Below are 20,034 nucleotides of genomic sequence, written 5' to 3'. Positions count from 1 at the left end.
GTTGCGCAGTTGGTCGATTATGTCTTTTGCTTCGACATCGAAGGGGACTTTTTTGATAACTGCACTTTGCGAGACCTTAGCATGGGCTGCCTTGGTTCGCTGATTTTCTGGGGGCGCACTGTTACATCTACATCTACATACATACTCCGCAATCCACCATACGGTGCGTGGCGGAGGGTACCTCGTGCCACAACTAGAATCTTCTCTCCCTGTTCCACTCCCAAACAGAACGAGGGAAAAATGACTGCCTATATGCCTCTGTACGAGCCCTAATCTCTCTTATCTTATCTTATCTTTGTAGTCTTTCCGCGGAATATAAGTTGGCGGCAGTAAAATTGTACGGCAGTCAGCCTCAGATCATGGTTCTCTCCTCAGATCCTGGTTTCCTCAGTAGCGATTCACGAAAAGAACGCCTCCTTTCCTCTAGAGACTCCCACCCGAGTTCCTGAAGCATTTCCGTAACACTCGAGTGATAATCAAACCTGCCAGTAACAAATCTAGCAGCCCGCCTCTGAATTGCTTCTATGTCCTCCCTCAATCCGATAGGGATCCCAAAAGCTCGAGCAGTACTCAAGAATAGGTCGTATTAGTGTTTTATAAGCGGTCTCCTTTACAGATGAACCACATCTTCCCAAAATTCTACCAATGAACCGAAGACGACTATCCGCCTTCCCCACAGCTGCCATTACATGCTTGTCCCACTTCATATCGCTCTGCAATGTTACGCCCAAATATTTAATCGACGTGACTGTGTCAAGCGCTACACTACTAATGGAGTATTCAAACATTACGGGGTTCTTTTTCCTATTCATCTGCATTAATTTACATTTATCTATATTTAGAGTTAGCTGCCATTCTTTACACCAATCACAAATCCTGTCCAAGTCATTTTGTATCCTCCTACAGTCACTCAACGACGACACCTTCCCGTACACCACGGCATCATTAGCAAAAAGCCGCACATTGCTATCCACCCTATCCAAAATATCATTTGTTGTTGTTGTTGTGGTCTTCAGTCCCGAGACTGGTTTGATACAGCTCTGCATGCTACTCTATCCTGTGTAAGCTTCATCATCTCCCAGTACCTACTGCAACCTACATCCTTCTGTATCTGCTTAGTGTATTCATCTCTTGGTCTCCCTCTACGATTTTTACCCTCCACGCTGCCCTCCAATACTAAATTGGTGATCCCTTGATGCCTCAGAACATGTCCTACCAACAGATCCCTTCTTCTAGTCAAGTTATGCCACAAACTCCTCTTCTCCCCAATTCTGTTCAATACCTCCTCATTAGTTATGTGATCTATCCATCTAATCTTCAGCATTCTTCTGTAGCACCACATTTCAAAAGCTTCTATTCTATTCTTGTCCAAACTGTTTATCGTCCTCGTTTCACTTCCATACATTTCGAAAACTTCTATTCTATTCTTGTCCAAACTGTTTATCGTCCACGTTTCACTTCCATACATGGCTACACTCCATATAAATACTTTCAGAAACGACTTCCTGACACTTAAATCTATACTCGATATTAACAAATTTCTCTTCGTCAGAAACGCTTTCCTTGCCATTGCCAGTCTACATTTTATATCATCTCTACTTCGACCATCATCAGCTATTTTGCTCCCCAAATAGCAAAACTCCTTTACTAATTTAAGTGTCTCATTTCCTAATCTAATTCACTCAGCATCACCAGACTTAATTCGACTACATTCCATAATCCTCGTTTTGCTTAAATCCTCCTTTCAAGACACTGCCCATTCCGTTCAACTGCTCTTCCAAGTCCTTTGATGTCTCTGACAGAATTACAATGTCATCGGCAAACCTCAAAGTTTTTATTTCTTCTCCCTGGATTTTAGTACCTACTCCGAATTTTTCTTTTGTTTCCTTCACTGTTTGCTCAATATAAAGATTGAATAACATCGGGGAGAGGCTACAACCCTGTCTCACTCCCTTCCCAACCACTGCTTCCCTTTCGTCCCCCTCGACTCTTGTAGCTCCCATCAGGTTTCTGTACAAATTGTAAATAGCCTTTCGCTCCCTATATTTTGTGTATCTGCTTCAATTCTTGTATGGGAGTTGGGAACTTTATAGCTCAACAGATTAAAAGATAATCAGCAGGTTTAAACTAAAGTTCTTTGTTCACTGCCTCGTAATACATCGCACCAGCGAAAATGCAGCCCCACTGTGAATGCTGTTCTCGAACGCGGGATGAGTTGTTTGTCTTTGGCAGCCACCTGGAGATCCCCCTGACTACGTCAAGCAGTTGACAGTTGCTGCGAATCGGTGTGCTGGAAGAGGTCCCGAGAGTCGTGTACCAGAGGTACCCCGAGTACTGTGCTCTCCTGCGGATCCTGCCCCCTTTGCAGGGAGTGCAGGACCTGTCATTACTCGTCCACTGAACTGCGAGTCGTGTGTCAGCAGTAGACGGAGGCGTGCTATACAGAGAGGACGGGGACCAGGGAGGAGTCAGGGTGTCGACCCACTACACATGTTTTGGGGAAAGCTGTTCTGTATGTTGTCAGGAGGTCGCAAATGTAAAAGAGTAGTGGTCTATTAATAGTCAGCAGTTTAAACGTATGGCAAATGATGGCCACCCTTAGGAAAATGGCAGCGAGGGATGGGAAAAGACAGCAGGTGCACTCGGTGCGAATGCCTGGGAGGCGTCATTGGTCATGTTGAAGAGGCTATTCCAGCAACCATTAAAAGAATGGGGTGCAGCCAGCTGCAGATTGTGGCACACCTTGGAGCAAACGATGCCACCGTCTGGGCTCCGATGTCATTCTCGGGTCATTCTAGCGACTGACAGAGAAGGTTGAGAAGACGAGCCTCGCCGTGGTGTTTCGATGAAGCTCGCAGTTTGCAGAATTGTACCCAGAGCTGATTGTGGCCCTTCGGTTACGAGTCGAGTGGAAGGGCCGAACCGGAGACTTCGAAGGTTCCGTGACGAGGTAGGCCGCGACTTCCTGGACTTGCCCCGTAGGGTTGAGAATTGTAGGTTACCCATTAACAGGTCAGGCGTGCACTACACGTCAGAGGCTCCTGCTCAGGTAGCTGACTGTGTGTGGGGTGCACACGAGGGTTTTTTAGATTAGGCGACTCTCCGTCCAGTCCAGTAGGTACTGGGAGATGAAGAAGCTTGCACAGGATAGAGTAGCATGGAGAGCTGCATCAAACCATTCTCAGGACTGAAGACCACAACAACAACAACCACTGATATACAGCAGGAGTTTGGAACATATACAGGTTGTTACAAAAAGGTACGGCCAAACTTTCAGGAAACAAAGAAAGAAAATATGTTACGTGGACAAGTGTCCGGAAACGCTTAATTTCCATGTTAGAGCTCATTTTAGTTTCGTCAGTATGTTCTTCCACCTATGCTCAATGGAGCACGTTATCATGATTTCGTACGGGATACTCTACCTGTGCTGCTACAACATGTGCCTTTACAAGTACGACACAACATGTGGTTCGTGCACGATGGAGCTCCTGCACATTTCAGTCGAAGTGTTGGTACGCTTCTCAACAACAGATTCGGTGACCGACGGATTGGTAGAGGCGGACCAATTCCGTGGCCTCCACGCTCTCCTGACGTCAACCCTCTCGACTTTCATTTATGGGGGCATTTGAAAGCTCTCGTCTATGCAACTCCGCTACCAAAATGTAGTGACTCTTCGTGCTCGTATTGTGGGCGGCTGTGATACAATACGCCATTCTCCAGGGCTGCATCAGCGCATCAGGGATTCCCTGTGACGGAGGGCGGATGCACGTATTCTCACCAATGGAGGACATTTTGAACATTTCCTGTAACAAAGTGTTTGAAGTCACGCTGGTACGTTCTGTTGCTGTGTGTGTGTCCATTCCACGATTAATGTGATTTGAAGAGAAGTAATAAAATGAGCTGTAACACGGAAAGTAAGCGTTTCCGCACACGTGTCCACATAACATATTTTCTTTCTTTGTGTGCGAGGAATGTTTCCTGAAAGTTTGGCCGTACCTTTTTGTAACACCCTGTATACAAGATGTAAGGTTGGTACATTAGAAAAAATACACAAACACATTCCCCACATTGCTGTATGACTAGCATTAGAGGTACTTTACTCTTGTTGCAGCCTGTGGCTGTGCACGTTCTCGCTGGCAGTCTCGCTGGGTGCGGCGCTGCTTCTGCCTATCTCCATCCTGAGCAACGAGATCCTCGCGCTGTACCCCAGCAGCTACTACGTACAGTGGCTCAACCACTCACTCGTCCAAGGTGAGTGCCTACCACCTCGCATTGTGTTTCACTTGTCTGCAACTAACAGAGCTAACATCCTTCGTCGCGCCAGTCTGCTTGCTACACCCTGCTAGTTCCCAAACATTTTTGCTTCCCACTGCCCTTAATACATCTAAGTTTTTCGTGCCACCCCACGGTGACCACTGATCTGTCCGATGCTGTCGAAGTGAGCCGTTGGTGCAGTTAGGTTACTTAACAGTGTAAAAATGAATGAAACACAGATTGTAAATTCGTGCACATTTTACTGAACAGCTATATCACTGACATAACTAAGTGGCACGGGTGAGTGTGTTGTGGACTATACAGCTCCTAAAATCTATTCGAGATACCTAATTACATTTGAGTTCAGAATCTATGAAGACGGTTTTCGTACTTTATTTCTCTGTAAAATAAACTGTGCCCACGGTGTGTGAGGGCTCGCAAGTTGGACCGGTACGTGTTGACAACGCTCACACCGGCTTACGATTCATTCCGGAAAATCTTACCAGATGCTGGCAGTTAGGATGGAGTTACCACTACAAAGTTAGTCCATTTGTGAGCTGCCCTGTGGCATTCATAATTCTTTTTTTTTTTTTTTTTTTTCAGCAAAACGACTATCTTGCGTTGATAGCTGTCAGGAATTAACCTGTGTTCGCGGGGAAAGCTGCACGAGTATTCAAATGGAGATAAGGCCTGGGCCTATCATTCGACTCCTGAGACAAAATGTCAGAGCTCGGTGTGAAAGGAACATTGCAAAAGTGCTCCAAAAAAAGACAGAGGCCACGTATTCGGCAGGGGAAGTTACGGGTACCATCTTTTCGGAATGTCGGGAGGTGTTAATCTGTGAACTGCCGAGTCCCGGACTTTTTTCTCGCAAAGTTCTCTTCCTTCTCGACACTGCTCGTTCCCGTGCAGCCTGAATGACTGCGTCAGAGCTCAGAGGATTCAGTGGGAAGTGTTCCTCCATCTTCCATATTCGCTAGATCTCGCTTAGAGTTATTTTCACATTGCCGCAATGCAGAAGTCGACTAGGAGGTAAGCATTTGAATGTCAATGATGAAGTCACGTTGACAGTGAACAGTCGGTTACGAGCTCAGGAACCGCCCCGATATAACAACTTTCTCGCATTACCAGTAATGCTTGGAATAACATGGTGACTCTATAGAAAGTGTTGTACAATGTCAATAAAATTATGTTAGTATGATAAATTGTATGTAATGTTTCTTTACGAAATATGGAAACTTTGTATTGGAGGTCCCTTGTATATTTCGAAATGCATGGCCATCCAGTTCCAGTAGCAGATTGACCATATAACATCTTGTAGGGGTGACAAAAATTTCATTTTCATAAAATTATTAATTCAATTTAAAATACTGTCATAATCTTTTATCGACAGCTATCCAGCTGATCCGTAAAAATAACTCTTGTGGCACACTCTCTACTGTCACCAGTAAACCTGTTAACCAGATGCCTTCTAGCACTCCTCTGATTACCCACTATCACCCTGGCCTCGAAAAGCTCAACCACGTCCTTCACTTGTGCTTAGACTACCTCTTGCCATTCTGTGAGATGAAGAATATCCTACCGACATCACCATAGAAGTGTGTTCTGCCGCCCACCCCATCTGCAGAATACCCTTGTCGCTCACTACTCCAGTCCTGCGCCCAATGGGTCATTCCCACGCAGTCGACCCAGGTGCGAGACCCGCCAACTCCTATCCCAGTTCAATCACAGGCGTGGCCTACACTGTGAAAGGCAGGGCCTCATGAGAAAGCAACCATATTATATATCAGCTGTACTGCAATTACTATGCGGTATTCTGTGCTCACATGACTAGTAACAGTGTCAACTCACACGAATGGCCACTCTCAAACGGGGGGAAGACTGCAAACTTGGTAATTCAGTTGCCAAACATCCTGCGCCCAACAACACAAATGGCTTCAACAGCTACTTAGCTGTGCCAGCATTTTTGATACTCTCTTCCAGCAGAAGTTTCTGTGAACTACACAGCTGGCAATTGTCCCCCTCCAGTATACCCTCTGCTCTTGCAATTTCTAAACCTACATTAGTGTGTTTCCCACTACCTCACCTTACCTTCTCCCTTCCCTCTCCTGTCCACACAATTTCTTTCCCATTCAGTTCATGGGCTGCCTTCTCCCATCACTCTTCCTCCACCCCCACTACATGTGGGAGCGCTCTCTCTCTCTCTCTCTCTCTCTCTCTCTCTCTCTCTCTCTCTCTCTCTCTCTCTCTCTCTCTCTCCCCCCCCTCTGGCCTTGGCCCGCCCCTCACCTCCCCCCTTGGGCTCCCCTCTATGTGATCAAAAGTATCCAGACACCTGGCTGAAAATGACTTAAAAGTTCTTGGCACCCTCCATCAGTAATGCTTGTATCCCACTCTCGCAGGCATACATTCAATCAGGTGTGGGAAGGTTTCTTGGGGAATGGCAGCCCATTCTGCACAGAGTGCTGCACTGAGGAGAGGTGTCGATGCTGGTCGGTGAGGCCTTGCACGAAGTTGGCATTCCTAAATGTCTCAGAGGTGTACTGTAGGATTCAGGTCATAAGTCTGTACAGGCCAGTCCATTACAGGAATGTTATTGTCATGTAACCACTACACCAAAGGCCGTGTGCTATGAACAAGTGTTTGATCATGTTAAAAGATGCAGTTGACTTGCTCTTCGACAATGGGAAGCAAGAAGGTGCTTAAAACATCAATGTAAGCCTGTGCTGTGACAGGGCCACAAAAAAAAAACAAGGGTGCAAGCCCCGCCAATGAAAAACACGACCACACTGTAACACACCGCCTCCAAATTTTACTCTTGGCCCTACATACACTGGCAGATGATGGTTCAAAACGGTTCAAATGGCTCTGAGCACTATGCGACTTAACTTCTGAGGGGTCATCAGTCGCCTAGAACTTACAACTAATTAAAGGACATCACACACATCCATGCCCGAGGCAGGATTCGAACCTGCGACCGTAGCGGTCGCTCGGTTCCAGACTGTAGCGCCTAGAACCGCACGGCCACTCCGGCTGGCGGTAGATGATGTTCACGCGGCATTCGCCATACTCACACCCTGTTATCGTATCACCACATTGTTTACCGTGATTCATCACACCTCACAATCGTACAATGTTTATACCTCCTTACACAAAGTGAGGTGTCGTTTGGCATTTATTGGCATGATGTGTGGCTCATGAACAGCTGCTCAACCATAAAATCCAAGTTTTCTCACCTCCCACCAAACTATCGTAGTACTTGCAGTGGATCCCAATGCAGTTTGGAATTCCTGAGTGATGGTCTGGATAGATGTCTGCCTATTACACATTACGACCCTCTTCAACTGTTGGCGGTCTCTGTCCATCAACAGATTAGGTCGGCCTGTACACTTTTGTGCTGTACATGTCCCTTCACTTTCCACTTGACTATCACACCGGAAACAGTGGACCTAGAGCTGTTTAGGAATGTGGAAATCTCGCGTACAGATGTATGACACAAGTGACATCCAATCGCTTGACCACGTTCGAATTCCATGAGTTCTGCTCTCTCACGATGTCTAATGACTACTGAGGTCGCTGATATGGAGTACCTGCCAGTAGGTGAGAGCACAATGCACCCAATATGAAAAACGTGTGTTTTTGGGGGTGTCTGGATACTTTTGATCACATAGTGTATATAGTCTCTGTTAACCTTGTTCCAGCACAGACATGGTTTTATGTTGAGCTACTTTGCTAGTAATTGTTCATGTGTCATTAAGAGAGCAGTGAGTTGTGATTTACCAATTGAGAAATCTGCTTGTTGCATAATATTATCTTCAAATTTAATACGTATGTTTCAAATAAACAAGTGAATAATTTGTGGTGCTGATGACACTCAGAAGTTTCTCTTTTGCATATAATACTAAAAATCATGAAAATGTATGTAGCAGTGCAAGCATTATTACTCAAACTGCCCTCAGTATGGATTAACTGTTCCTCTTGACTTACTCTGTGCCATCTAAGCTCTTCAATACTGTGAAAGTATTACTTGTTTTGGTAATAACTAATGCACATCTTAATTAAAAACAGTTCTCATTTCAAACTGTTAGACTTCTGTAATGTTTTTCTAAATTTCTTTGAACAGGGATGTGGTGTAACATCTTCCTGTTTTCCAACCTCTCACTGTTTGCGTTCCTGCCGTTTGCCTATCTCTTCACCGAGTCGGAAGGATTTCCTGGCTGCCGTAAGGTTAGTATTACTACAATGTGGTGTGGTGTGTGTGTGTTATCTTTGTGTGGTAAATGTAGCTAAGACATATTCAAACAGCTGTGAAGCAAAGCACTTCATAGCTTATATATCCAGAGTGGGTTAGAAATCTCTCTCTCTCTCTCTCTCTCTCTCTCTCTCTCTCTCTCTCTCTCTCTCTCTCTCTCTCTCTCTCTCTCGCACGCACGCGCGCGCACACACGCACACGCAGACAGACAGACAACCACCGATCAAATTTATAAAGTGACTAAGTTTATTGCAAAAAGAGTATACAAATGTAATTGTGGAAGGACATAATAGAACACAATTTATTTGTTGTTGTACTTTGGAGATTATGTATGTTAGAAACTGAAAATTATAAACTAATATCAGTATTGTGAAAATTAATTAAGAGGTTTATTGTTGCAACCGTGCATACGGAGTACACGAAATGATTACATTTACAGATCAATAGCACAAGCAGTTCAGAGGTACCAGGTATCGTCCCGAGCTCAAACACCCATATTAGTACACGGCGTAGCCTCGGTGGGCGGCAGTGCAGTCATTGGCTCCGACATCCGGTCTATCGTACAGATGGCAAGTACTGTTCCGGGAAACATTATATTGTGCCCGTTCGTATTTCCGTAAGAGTTGTCAGTCGTCGAGTCGCACGAGTCACTTCTCATCCGATCGTATCCCGCGTGTGCTCGAATGGAGGCAAAACCGGACATCGTGCCGGCTGGGGAAGGTGCTGCGTGTCGTGCAGAGCACATTGAGTTTTGTGGGCGGTATGTGGGTGAGCGTTGTGCTGTTGCAACAGAACATCACCTTCCTGTCGGAAGAACAGAAAGACGACGGGTCTGGCGAGATTCTGCACGTAACTAGTGCCGGTTAGCGTCCCCTCTAGAAATGCTAGAGGTGAATGAGAGTCGAAACTCGTCTCACCCCAGACCGTAATGTCTGTGACGGGGCCCGTGTGTTCGAAACAGACCCACTCTACGAGAAAGTGGTTAGCGGGCCCGTGTCGTACGTGCAGACGACCGTGTCTCACGTGCAGACAGGACGTATTTTGTTGCTGAAGACCGTGGTACACTGTTACGTCTTCAAAGTGTTGCCCGGTGGCACTAGCGGTGCGTGTCGATGCTGTAACCTGAGTCGAAGACAGGCTAGAGGTGTGCATGCGCACAGTCTCACTGCTAATGACCAGTTCGTAACAGATTGTGTTGACGCACCTGGGCTCACAGACAGTCTTATCTGTGCTGTGCTAGCTGTACAATCTGCCATTGCTGCCCAACTAGTGTGGCAGTTTCCGAGAGGACCGTCTCGCCAGTTGGAAGGCCACAATATGACCCTTTTCAAACTCGTTCATTTCACTGTGTGTAGCACTGGTGTGTCTTTGTGGCACGGTTGTCTGCTTGCTTCACATGTTGGCACTGACTGAGCTCTTTTGCCGTCAGCATTCTGTATTATAGGGTGGACACAGATGGCTCTCTACTAGCCGTGTCACTACGCTATCCGTGGCGGACGATGTTAAAATCGTTATCAGTACATTTACAATGTATGAGACAGGCAAAATTCCCTCAGACTTGAAGAAGTATGTAATAATTCCAATCCGAAAGAAAGCAGGTGTTGGCAGATGTGAAAATTACCAAACTATCAGTTTAATAAGTCACAGCTGCAAAACACTAATGCGAATTCTTTACAGACGAATGGAAAAACTGGTAGAAGCCGATCTTGGGAAAGATCAGTTTGGATTCCATAGAAATGTTGGGACACGTGAAGCAATACTGACCCTACGACTTATCTTAGAAGAAAGATTAAGGAAAGGCAAAGCTACGTTTCTAGCATTTGTAGGCTTGGAGAAAGATTTCGACAATATTGATTGGAATACTCTCTTTCAAATTCTAAAGGTGGCAGGGGTAAAATACAGGAAGCAAAAGGCTGTTTACAATTTGTACAGAAACCAGATGGCAGTTATAAGAGTCGAGGGACATGAAAGGGAAGCAGTGGTTGGAAAGGGAGTGAGACAGGGTTGAAGCCTGTCCCCGTTGCTATTCAATCTGTATATTGAGCAAGCAATAAAGGAAACAAAAGAAAAGTTCGGTGTATGTATTAAAATCCATGGAGAAGAAATAAAAACTTTGAGGTTCGCCGATGGCATTGTAATTCTGTCAGAGACAGCAAAGGACTTGGAAGAGCAGTTGAATGGAATGGACAGTGTCTTGATAGAAGGATATAAGCAGAACGAGGATAATGGAATGTAGTCGAATTAAGTCGGGTGATGCTGAGGGAATTAGATTAGGAAATGAGACAATTAAAGTAGTAAGGGAGTTTTGCTATTTGGGGAGCAAAATAACTGATGATGGTCGAAGTAGAGAGGATATAAAATGTAAACTGGCAATGGCAAGGAAAGCGTTTCTGAAGAAGAGAAATTTGTTAACATCGAGTATAGATTTAAGTGTCAGGAAGTCATTTCTGAAAGTATTTGTATGGAGTGTAGCCATGCATGGAAGTGAAACGTGGGCGATAAATAGTTTGGACAAGAAGAGAATAGAAGCTTTCGAAATGTGGTGCTACAGAAGAGTGCTGAAGATTAGATGGGTAGATCACATAACTAGTGAGGAGGTATTGAATAGAATTGGGGAGAAGAGGAGTTTGTGGCACAACTGGACTAGAAGAAGGGATCTGTTGGTAGGACATGTTCTGAGGCATCAAGGGATCACCAATTTAGTACTGGAGGGCAGCGTGGAGGGTAAAAATCTTAGAGGGAGACCAAGAAATGAATACACTAAGCAGATTCAGAAGGATGTAGGCTGCAGTAGGTACTGGGAGATGAAGAAGTTTGCATGGGATACAGTACCATGGAGAGCTGCATCAAACCAGTCTCAGGACTGAAGACACAACAATAACAACAACGAACATTTACTATTTCTTCAGTCGTATATTCTGCGATTGGGTCAAAATTGACGTCAGCTTTCCAGGTGTATTAATTTTTTCTCCGGCAGTGTATATATGATTTATTGTGTTCTGTCAGTCCTGTGGTTATGATTGAGAGTTATTTTTGGTGATGGAATCCAAAGCAGGGGAAGCAAGATCTTCATAGAAGAGCATTGCCTTCACATTTCCTCCAGTATATGGAGAGAGAGAGAGAGAGAGAGAGAGAGAGAGAGAGAGAGAGAGAGAGAGAGAGAGAGAGAGTGCTCCATGAGGCCTGACATACACGTTAGCTGTGAGGTAATGTGATAAATTTTGTATCACTGAGGCAAAGAAATTGTTGAAAGTTGCATGTATGTTTGGGGTTTTCAATTGCCTTACACAGGTATTTCCATCAGGTAAAATAAGCACACATATTTACATTATGCTTCAATTCCATTGAATGACTGACTGATTCATTTATTTGCTCATTTCATTCAGCCTGCACAATCAAATATATATTCTGTCTGTCAATTATCAATTGTCAATCAGCCACAGCTGTGAAAAGTTTTTGAAGCATAATTCCATTTATTAATCAAGTTTGTAAATTTTTTCCCTAAACTTTTTATTACATTACTATTGACCAGCTTTGAATATGGAGATATTGCGCAACTGTTCATGCAGTACTATTGCAATTACCGAGTTTAAAGACTGCTTATTTATTTATCTGGTGTCTTGTTAATATTAGTGTGTTGATATGGAAATTTCACATAATAACAGTAAAGGTAACAAATACTTTCCTCATAAATTATGTTTTGTTTATCTGTCTCGCAGTGGCAGTGTGTTTGCTCATTTTTTTGTCCGTCGTAGGGTATCATGGCGAGGGTGCACGAGACGTTTGTGATTCTCGTGCTCCTGGGCGTGACCGTGTTGGGCATGACGTACGTCATCGCTTCCTTCTTCGAGGACCAACATTCCACCATCATGGTTATGTTCAGTAAGTACTACTCGAGCACTGTAATTACTCGGAAGCGTTCGGGAAAGAGAATCACAATTCAAAAAGTGTACTGTACAAATGCTCTTAAACATTTTAAAATATTGAAATAGATCAAAATTACAGCCAAAGGCAAAGTTAAATTATGTCGACAGATTCGAGCAGTCTGCAGTTAACTAAACTTTTCTGTGAGAATGGTGACTTTTGCTGTATAGGCCAAACTGAGAAAATATGAGGGGTATTCGGAAATGATTTACAGTCGTTTTACAAATACTGCTCACACTGTGGACACTTCCTCTTGTAGGATGACGAACTGATTCTGGTAACTGCCAATGCTATGTGGCATTTGTGAATAATGTATCTTGTGAAAGGAAACTTTTGTTTGTTGTTAACTGGAGAAGAGTGGAAACGACAGGTATTCATAAATGTTTAACTACAGTGTGTGTTTGAGAAGCTCCTGCCCCAAAGGATTTTTACAACTGACTCGATCGGTTTGCTACTCGAAGGGAATTTGCACACGAGAATGAGAGTAATCTTCTGTTGGCACCGCAGACTTCCCAGAACACTGAGGTCGAGTCTCGGTTGGATTACGGCCGATAGGCGCGTAACCTTCGACGAAATAGAATGGCGTACGGCCCTTTGTCACGCGACCCTGCTGCACTCCATTATTTGTGGAAAAGGTGTGTGCGCGTTGGGTTCCATTTGGGATTTGGCACAGGTCCAGAAGGGGCACAGAGTTGAAGTCTGTTATTGACACTGGAAGTGGAGAATGAAGATGCAGATTTTTTGGAGTAACTGGTGACTGGAGATGAATTATGGTGACACTGCCATACACCTGAGGAAAAAAAAATCCAGTTCATGTAATGAAAATATCTGCAGCCCAAGAAATTTCGTGCTTCTCCATTTACAGATAAGCAGGTTTCTGCCTTTTGGGACACTTGGGGCATACTGCTGGTGGACTGGCTTCCAGAAGGGGCAGCTGTCAGCATTAGTGTGTAGTGTAACACCCTAAGACACAGGACTCAGCAAAAGTGACAGAGCAAGTGGTCAGAAAGGGTGCTCCTCCGGCAAGACAGTGCGTGGCCCCGTGTGAGCAGAGGCGTGATAGCGAGGCTGACATTGCCGAGTTTCACTGTTGTGCCACACCCCCCAAATTCTCTCGCCACCTGATTACACTTTATTTGATAATGAGAAGGATGTGCTGTGAGGTAAGAGATTTGGCAACGGTGGAGAATTTCGAAAAGTTGTCCATGAGTGAGTGTGCAGTATCCCCATAAAGTTGTTCTGTGATGGAGTAATGAAGTTGCCAGGAAAGTGCCAGCCATATATTGACATTGGTGGAGAGTATATTGGGAGATTCCATTTACATTGACTCACATTCACTTACAAATAAGGTAAAAAGCCATCTGTTGTAAATCATTTCTGAATTCCACAAAACTCTGAGGACACTGCACAGCGTGAAGAAACTTAAATAGCTCCTCACTGTGTCCATATTAATGGAACACTAGTGGCATAGACACAAACTTAATTGTGCTGTCTTATTTAAGACTTTGATCTTACATTTTAGAAACCTAAGGAAGACATAAACATTTCATTTTATTCCCCCAGGCTTTAATATTAGTAATTAATTAATCGTGACACCTCTCCAAGCGTAACTTCATCCTATTCCGTTTATGGCATAATCTTCTGGAACATGCAACTAAGGTGAAAAAGTGTTCATTCTAAAAAATTTTGCTGTAAGAATATTACATTAAAATGATAACTGCACACTTTGAAGAAGCCCTTTCAGGGGACCTAGGTATTATTATAGTTGTATGCCAATTTGTTTACTCATTAATGTTATAGTGATCAATTTATCACTTGTGTCACCTTTTGCAATGTTTGTCGATACGAAAAACTGTTTGGAACCCACAGTACTCTGCAAGTGCCCCTATAACTGGCCCGGTAAGACTGTCTGAAGATAAGAGTAAGACAGCAATGTACCATCTCTGACAATAGTATGCCTAGTAAACCACAGTGGTGTTCTAAACCATCTTTGGATTGGGAACAGCTTTACTTACTTACTAAAACGAGGGAATTGAACTGAGCAACTCACAGTTACAATGTATAGTAGTTACTAAGGCACGGCAATGTAAGGGAGGTGCGATTAATGTGGATTATTTCCAGGTGAGGCTGGCAGATTCTTACACCGGCAACAATTCGAGCATTTCAAGTTTGCACCTTCACTGTCTCTCACTACGATTACCACTGAAACAGTCTTATCGATTAGTATATTAGTTCTCCTTTTAACAGTGTGATATTTACTTCTCCTTTCTTAAGGTGAAGCAAACATCATCCATTGCCATGATAAAGAACACAGTAAAATACAATCACAGTTGAGGTCGCCATTGTCCTAGAAGACTGCAGGTCGTTTTGCTTCCCAATGTGGTTTCCGAAGGAATATTTTAGAAATTAAAGAAACTGCCTCCCTTTCCAAAAGATATATTGTAAAAAAGCTTTTACACAAATACACGTAGCTCACTCGCACCACACGTCCATCCCAAATAGTGGGCAGGAAAAGAAAGACAGTCGAATAGTGAAAAAATTGATATCGGCTAAACGAACATTAGAAGATAGATCAGTATTCATTTTTCCTTCCGTGCATCTCTCTTTTTGGCACGGGCGTATCTATATTGCATCTTTGCCCTGCACAGTGTTCTGACACTTATAAAATGATACATGTTTTGTGGGTAAACCAAAATAAGATCCACCACAGATACTAGAAGTAAAAATAATTTCCATATACACTGTGCTCCCCCCCCCCCCCCCCCCTCCTTCTCTAGGCTTTGTATTGTGGTGCAGATGTCGATACAAGTTGCCAGACAGGACGCACAGTAGTGGTCGTTAGCAACTCCTTCTACAGTGTATCTTAGTCAATAAACAACTGATTTGGTAAAGAGTTGAACTCCCATGTTTAAAACAGTTTCAAATTTCTGAGTGCTTTACAAATAACTTAATGTGTTAAAATATTTCACTTTAGCATGTAATTGAGAAAAAATGTGTAGCAGGTTTTAAATTATGTTTCAAGTTTGTTGGAAGTCACCAGGTGCTCATACCAGATGTATATAGTCTGGGTATTTGCCTCGAGACACGTACACAGTTTCTAACTGTAATACTTGTCCTACTGTGTTGAACCTTTCACATAAGATCAAACCTCTTAATGATTACATTATGTCAACATTTTAAATGTGATTGTTATTTATATGAAATACTGAAAATCAAATTTTTGTTGGCCCTGCATATTGTTAGATAGGCAACCTGCAGCACGGTCAGGGTTCCGCGCCCCTAGATTGTCACTTAATAATATGGATATTTGCACTCAGGAAAGCTAATCCTTCGTATCTCTGACCGAGTTTGCCAGTATATAGACAGCTAATACTGGTCTGTGTAACAGTTACACAAATGCTTTGTAACAGTGGCTCACTGGTGGAGGAGGAGAATTGTTGTTGTTGTTGTTGTTGTTGTTGTTGTTGTTGTTGTTGTTGTGCTGGAACTGTTTTTATCCTAACATATACTGGATGACCGATCAGTAATCAACGATACGATAGGAAAAATTATTCAAATCAAAAAAGCTCAGTAAACGTGGGACCCGAAGAGCTATTGGGAGTACTTCATCTTTCTTACTTTGAAATACATCTGATCTACTGAAGAAGTGCTCATAGGTTTTAAGCTATCTGATGTTTACTAAGATTGTGTTACTCTGAATGATTGTCCCTTTCATATTCCAATGAATATTGACCATTTCTTCTGGGACACCCTGTGTATATACAAAGTAATTTGGAAGTACTTATCGTAATTATCAATCTGATGAGGCTACTCGTAATTTGTAAGCAGTATCTGCCTGTTATTGTAGAACTTGTCCGTTCTGAAGGTTCTCCAGAACACAATGTCAATACGAATAAATGAACGAATGAAGTTCTGTCAATGCTCAACTATTATTTCTTAGAATACGATACACATTTGACATTTGCAGCAAAACGATAATATTTACGTGTGAATTTAATTACGTGTAATGATCAGTTTGAAAACTGGCACACACATTCACTTTCCTCTCATGACAAATCATAAATATAAATGTATGACAAAATTTATGATTACACAGATTTTCCAGTGTAACACTTGTCGACGGTGTTGACGGGTACCGTATGTGGCCAGAGTTCGTCGTCATCTCCAGGTGATATCACGCCGGAACTGAGGTAACGTCAGCTGCGATGTCTTCTTTATATCCCGTGAACAGGCTGCGGCACGTGCACGACGAGTGAAAGGGCTGCCCCGTGTGAAGCAAAGAATTGCAGTGCTGCCAGTAGTAGAAACTAACAGAAGCGATGAATTGCAAATTGAGATGCGGCTAGTTGAAAACTGGACTGTTGTTGTTTTATACCTGATAAAATAGGGTGCCATATCGTGTATAGAGGAAAACCACCATCTCTATTAATTATGTCAGATAACCTTATTTTGATGGGTTCCCTAAGTACACAGTCCCAGTTACGAGAAGACAGAGCAATAATTTCTCTCTTTTTTTAAATGATGTAATATGCCCTCCATTGAGACAATGTTCGGTGACACCAGAAATTTCCAGGCTGGAGCAAACTTGTGTGACATTAATGTTCCACACACCTGTCACGAATCGTACTAGTAGTCGGTCCCGTATAAGCCTTTCCGCAGTGACGTAGAATTTTATATACCTCTGGTTCCCTTAGTCTTGAGATACGAGGACCGTATCTCTCTTTTTTTTAAATGAGGATTCTTGAAATTTCCGAAGAAATGCTCCCTGTTGAGGGTAAAAAAGCAATTGATATACAAGTATCCATTGTTGGTTCACATGGTGGCCCAAATTGAAAAGCACAAGTAGTTTGATAGTAAGTATATCCATTTTTCCTGGAAACAACCAAAAGATAATCCAGTTCCTGTGTCAAATTATCAGAATCTGAAGTAGCATAAGCTCTCTTTACCAGCGTATGTACATGTCGGTATGGAGGTAGCAGTCCATAACATTTTCTTTTTATGTACCAAAACACATAGAAAAGATAATTTGCCATCTTTTTCAATTTCCATAAAAAAATTTGATGCATCGCCGAAGGCAGTTAAAATGATATAAAAGTCAAAGAGCTTCCATTCCGTGTCGCAAAATGATAAAAATGTCATCCACATTTCTTGTATGGGAATTGTACTTACACTGATCGAGAGAGCTTATGCTATTGTAGATTCTGTTATTTTGACACAGGAACTGGATTATCTTAAGGTTGTTTTCAGGCAAAATGGATATACTTACCATCAAATTGTTCGTGCGTTACAATTTGGACCACTGTGTGAACTGACAATGAATACTTGTTAATCAGTTGCTTTTTTGCTCTCTGCAGGGAGCATTTATTTGAAAATTTCGAGAATCCTCACAAAATATGATATTAAAAGTGTCCTTTTGCCCTCAGCCAAAACTAGAGCCCTTCTTGGATCTGTTAAAGATGATATGTGATTGAGGAAGCCCAGGGTATATAAAATTGCCTGTCAGTGTGAAGAGTCATATATCGGACAGACTATTCGTACAGTTTACGATCGACGTATTGCCGCAGCTTCTAGTTAACTCGGGTCGTATACGTAAGGAATCCGTCAAAACGAGATTTTATGATGACATTATTAATAGAGGTAAAGGTTTTCCTTTAAGCAAGATATGGCATCCTATATTATCTGATATAAAAAAACAGTTTGGTTTTCGACAAGCTGCATCTCAGTTTGTGACTCGTCATGTCTTTTAGTTTCTGCAATTCTTTGCTTCTCAGAGGGCAGCCCTTTCACTTGCTGTGGCCTGTTCCAGGAGTGTGAAGGAGCACCTCATTTGATGTTACCTCAGTTCAGGTGCAACAGTGCACTGGCAGTCTCACCTGAAGGTGGTGACCAATCGGACCGTCGAAATATCGTGTCTTCGGGGCGAGGAAATCTGATCGTATACTGATGAACAGCATCAGTGTTAAAAAAACTGGTTTGTAAGAAAAGTAAAATCTGTAATGTATAATATAGAGGGTGTTCCACAATTCCTTTAGGGACTGTAGACAGAGCTTACAACATAAAGTTATGATAAGGAAGTCATCTGTGCAAATATACAATTTGGATGTAAAATAAGTTTGAAGATTGCACCACTGTTGACTCTCACTCACGTACCATTTCCATCTGACAACAGCTGCAAGAAATTGTCACATTGACAATGAGGAGAGTAGACTGTCGTGCTCCACAGACTGCGCCAGGATTTGCGGACATTTTGCGCGAAAGCACGTTCCGTAGGTACACCTCGTGCAGCGAATAATGCGATTGCCACACGGAGCGACTCCCGTAAACAAATGGGACGGGATTCGTCGACTTCGTGTGCGCCTGATTTTCTAACTTATTTTACATTCGAACTGTAAATTTCTGGACGTGGGTTGCCCACCGAAGCTTTATCTGCTAAGTCTCCTATACAGCTTGTAGAAGCATGTAATAGGGATTGTGAAACACATTGCGTAAGCTCTGTTCTAAACTGGGAAACAAAACAAATGGGCATTGCAGTAGAATAGTCTTGGAACTTGTAATGTCACCTTTGTACTCGGTACGTCATTTGAGAGAAACTTATGTAAGTGACAAATGGAAGATAAAGTTACACTGTTGCGTATGGTGTCATACGTGAGGATGCAAAACATCAATCAGCAGTAAGTTGTAAGTTTTGCCAGTTACTGATGAAAGATCTGTTTTTAACACAGTCCCTTGATTCGGGCATTATAAAATTTAAATTCAGAATGCGAAAGAGTGAGCATAATAATGGTATGATGTTTGATTGCAGTGTTTTGTCAGCATATGTGTGTTCTAATAACAGTTTGTAAGGATATATTTTCCTCATTTTTTTTGCAGATTTAGGAAGCTACTACCTGCCATTCCTGTATTCGTGTATATCATTCATCGGAGCACTGATCCTGCTGTGTAAGTATAAGAGCATAATATAGTGCTGGAACAGTCACTTTGCTTGCTGACCAGTTGAGTCAATCGTTCATTTGGTTATACTTTTATCTTCAGTATCCACCCAGACAGGAAATTTGCAAATGAGAGCAGTGTCTGTCGAATAGTGTTCATATCCGGCAGATCTTTTCAAATTATCGAGGGACTGCTAGAGTGCCTTCTTTCGAAAGCAAAATTTGGAAAGTTGATTGCGCATTAAAAGTAGTGACAAACTGGGACTCAAAACAGGGACCTTTGGCTTTTGCAGGTAAATGCTCTGTCGATTAAACTGTACGGGTTCGCGTGTGGATAACTCGGTCGGTGGTAGCACTTGCCTGTGAAATGAAAAGATTCCGGGTTTGAGTTCCAGTCGGGCATAGCATTTTCATCTACCGGTAAGTTTCATATCGACGCATATTCTGCTGCAGAGCGAATATTTATTCTGCAGTGTGATATTGATAAAAATTTTCAAATAATTGATTTTTAGTTTTCGTATTGCAGACCACCCTATTCGTTAAAGTTACAGATGAAACCAAAGACGTGAATACAGTAAGCAGATTCAGAAGATGGGCTCACCTCGTTTCCAAAAAGAACCTGCTCTGCACTGAAGGCCAGAAAGGTGACGCTCATTTTCGTTTTCGATTGACGAG

General features: G+C 42.8%; 1 protein-coding gene across 2 annotated transcripts in view; it reads left to right on the top strand.

Moving 5' to 3' along the window:
• Positions 1 to 20,034, top strand: part of LOC126109731 (protein Lilipod) — a 368,395-nt gene that overhangs the window by 265,979 nt on the left and 82,382 nt on the right. For both annotated transcript variants that reach the window (XM_049914783.1, XM_049914782.1), the window contains exons 3-6: positions 4,112 to 4,251; positions 8,378 to 8,481; positions 12,262 to 12,388; positions 19,301 to 19,369. In XM_049914783.1, the coding sequence (XP_049770740.1) occupies positions 4,112 to 4,251; positions 8,378 to 8,481; positions 12,262 to 12,388; positions 19,301 to 19,369 (440 nt within the window). The remainder of the gene's footprint in view (positions 1 to 4,111; positions 4,252 to 8,377; positions 8,482 to 12,261; positions 12,389 to 19,300; positions 19,370 to 20,034) is intronic.

The sequence above is a fragment of the Schistocerca cancellata genome, chromosome 12 (genome assembly GCF_023864275.1).
Source record: "Schistocerca cancellata isolate TAMUIC-IGC-003103 chromosome 12, iqSchCanc2.1, whole genome shotgun sequence".
In the NCBI taxonomy this organism is placed as follows: domain Eukaryota; kingdom Metazoa; phylum Arthropoda; class Insecta; order Orthoptera; family Acrididae; genus Schistocerca; species Schistocerca cancellata.
The sequence above is the reverse complement of the archived record's forward strand: the minus strand, read 5'-3'. Positions and strand labels throughout refer to the sequence as shown.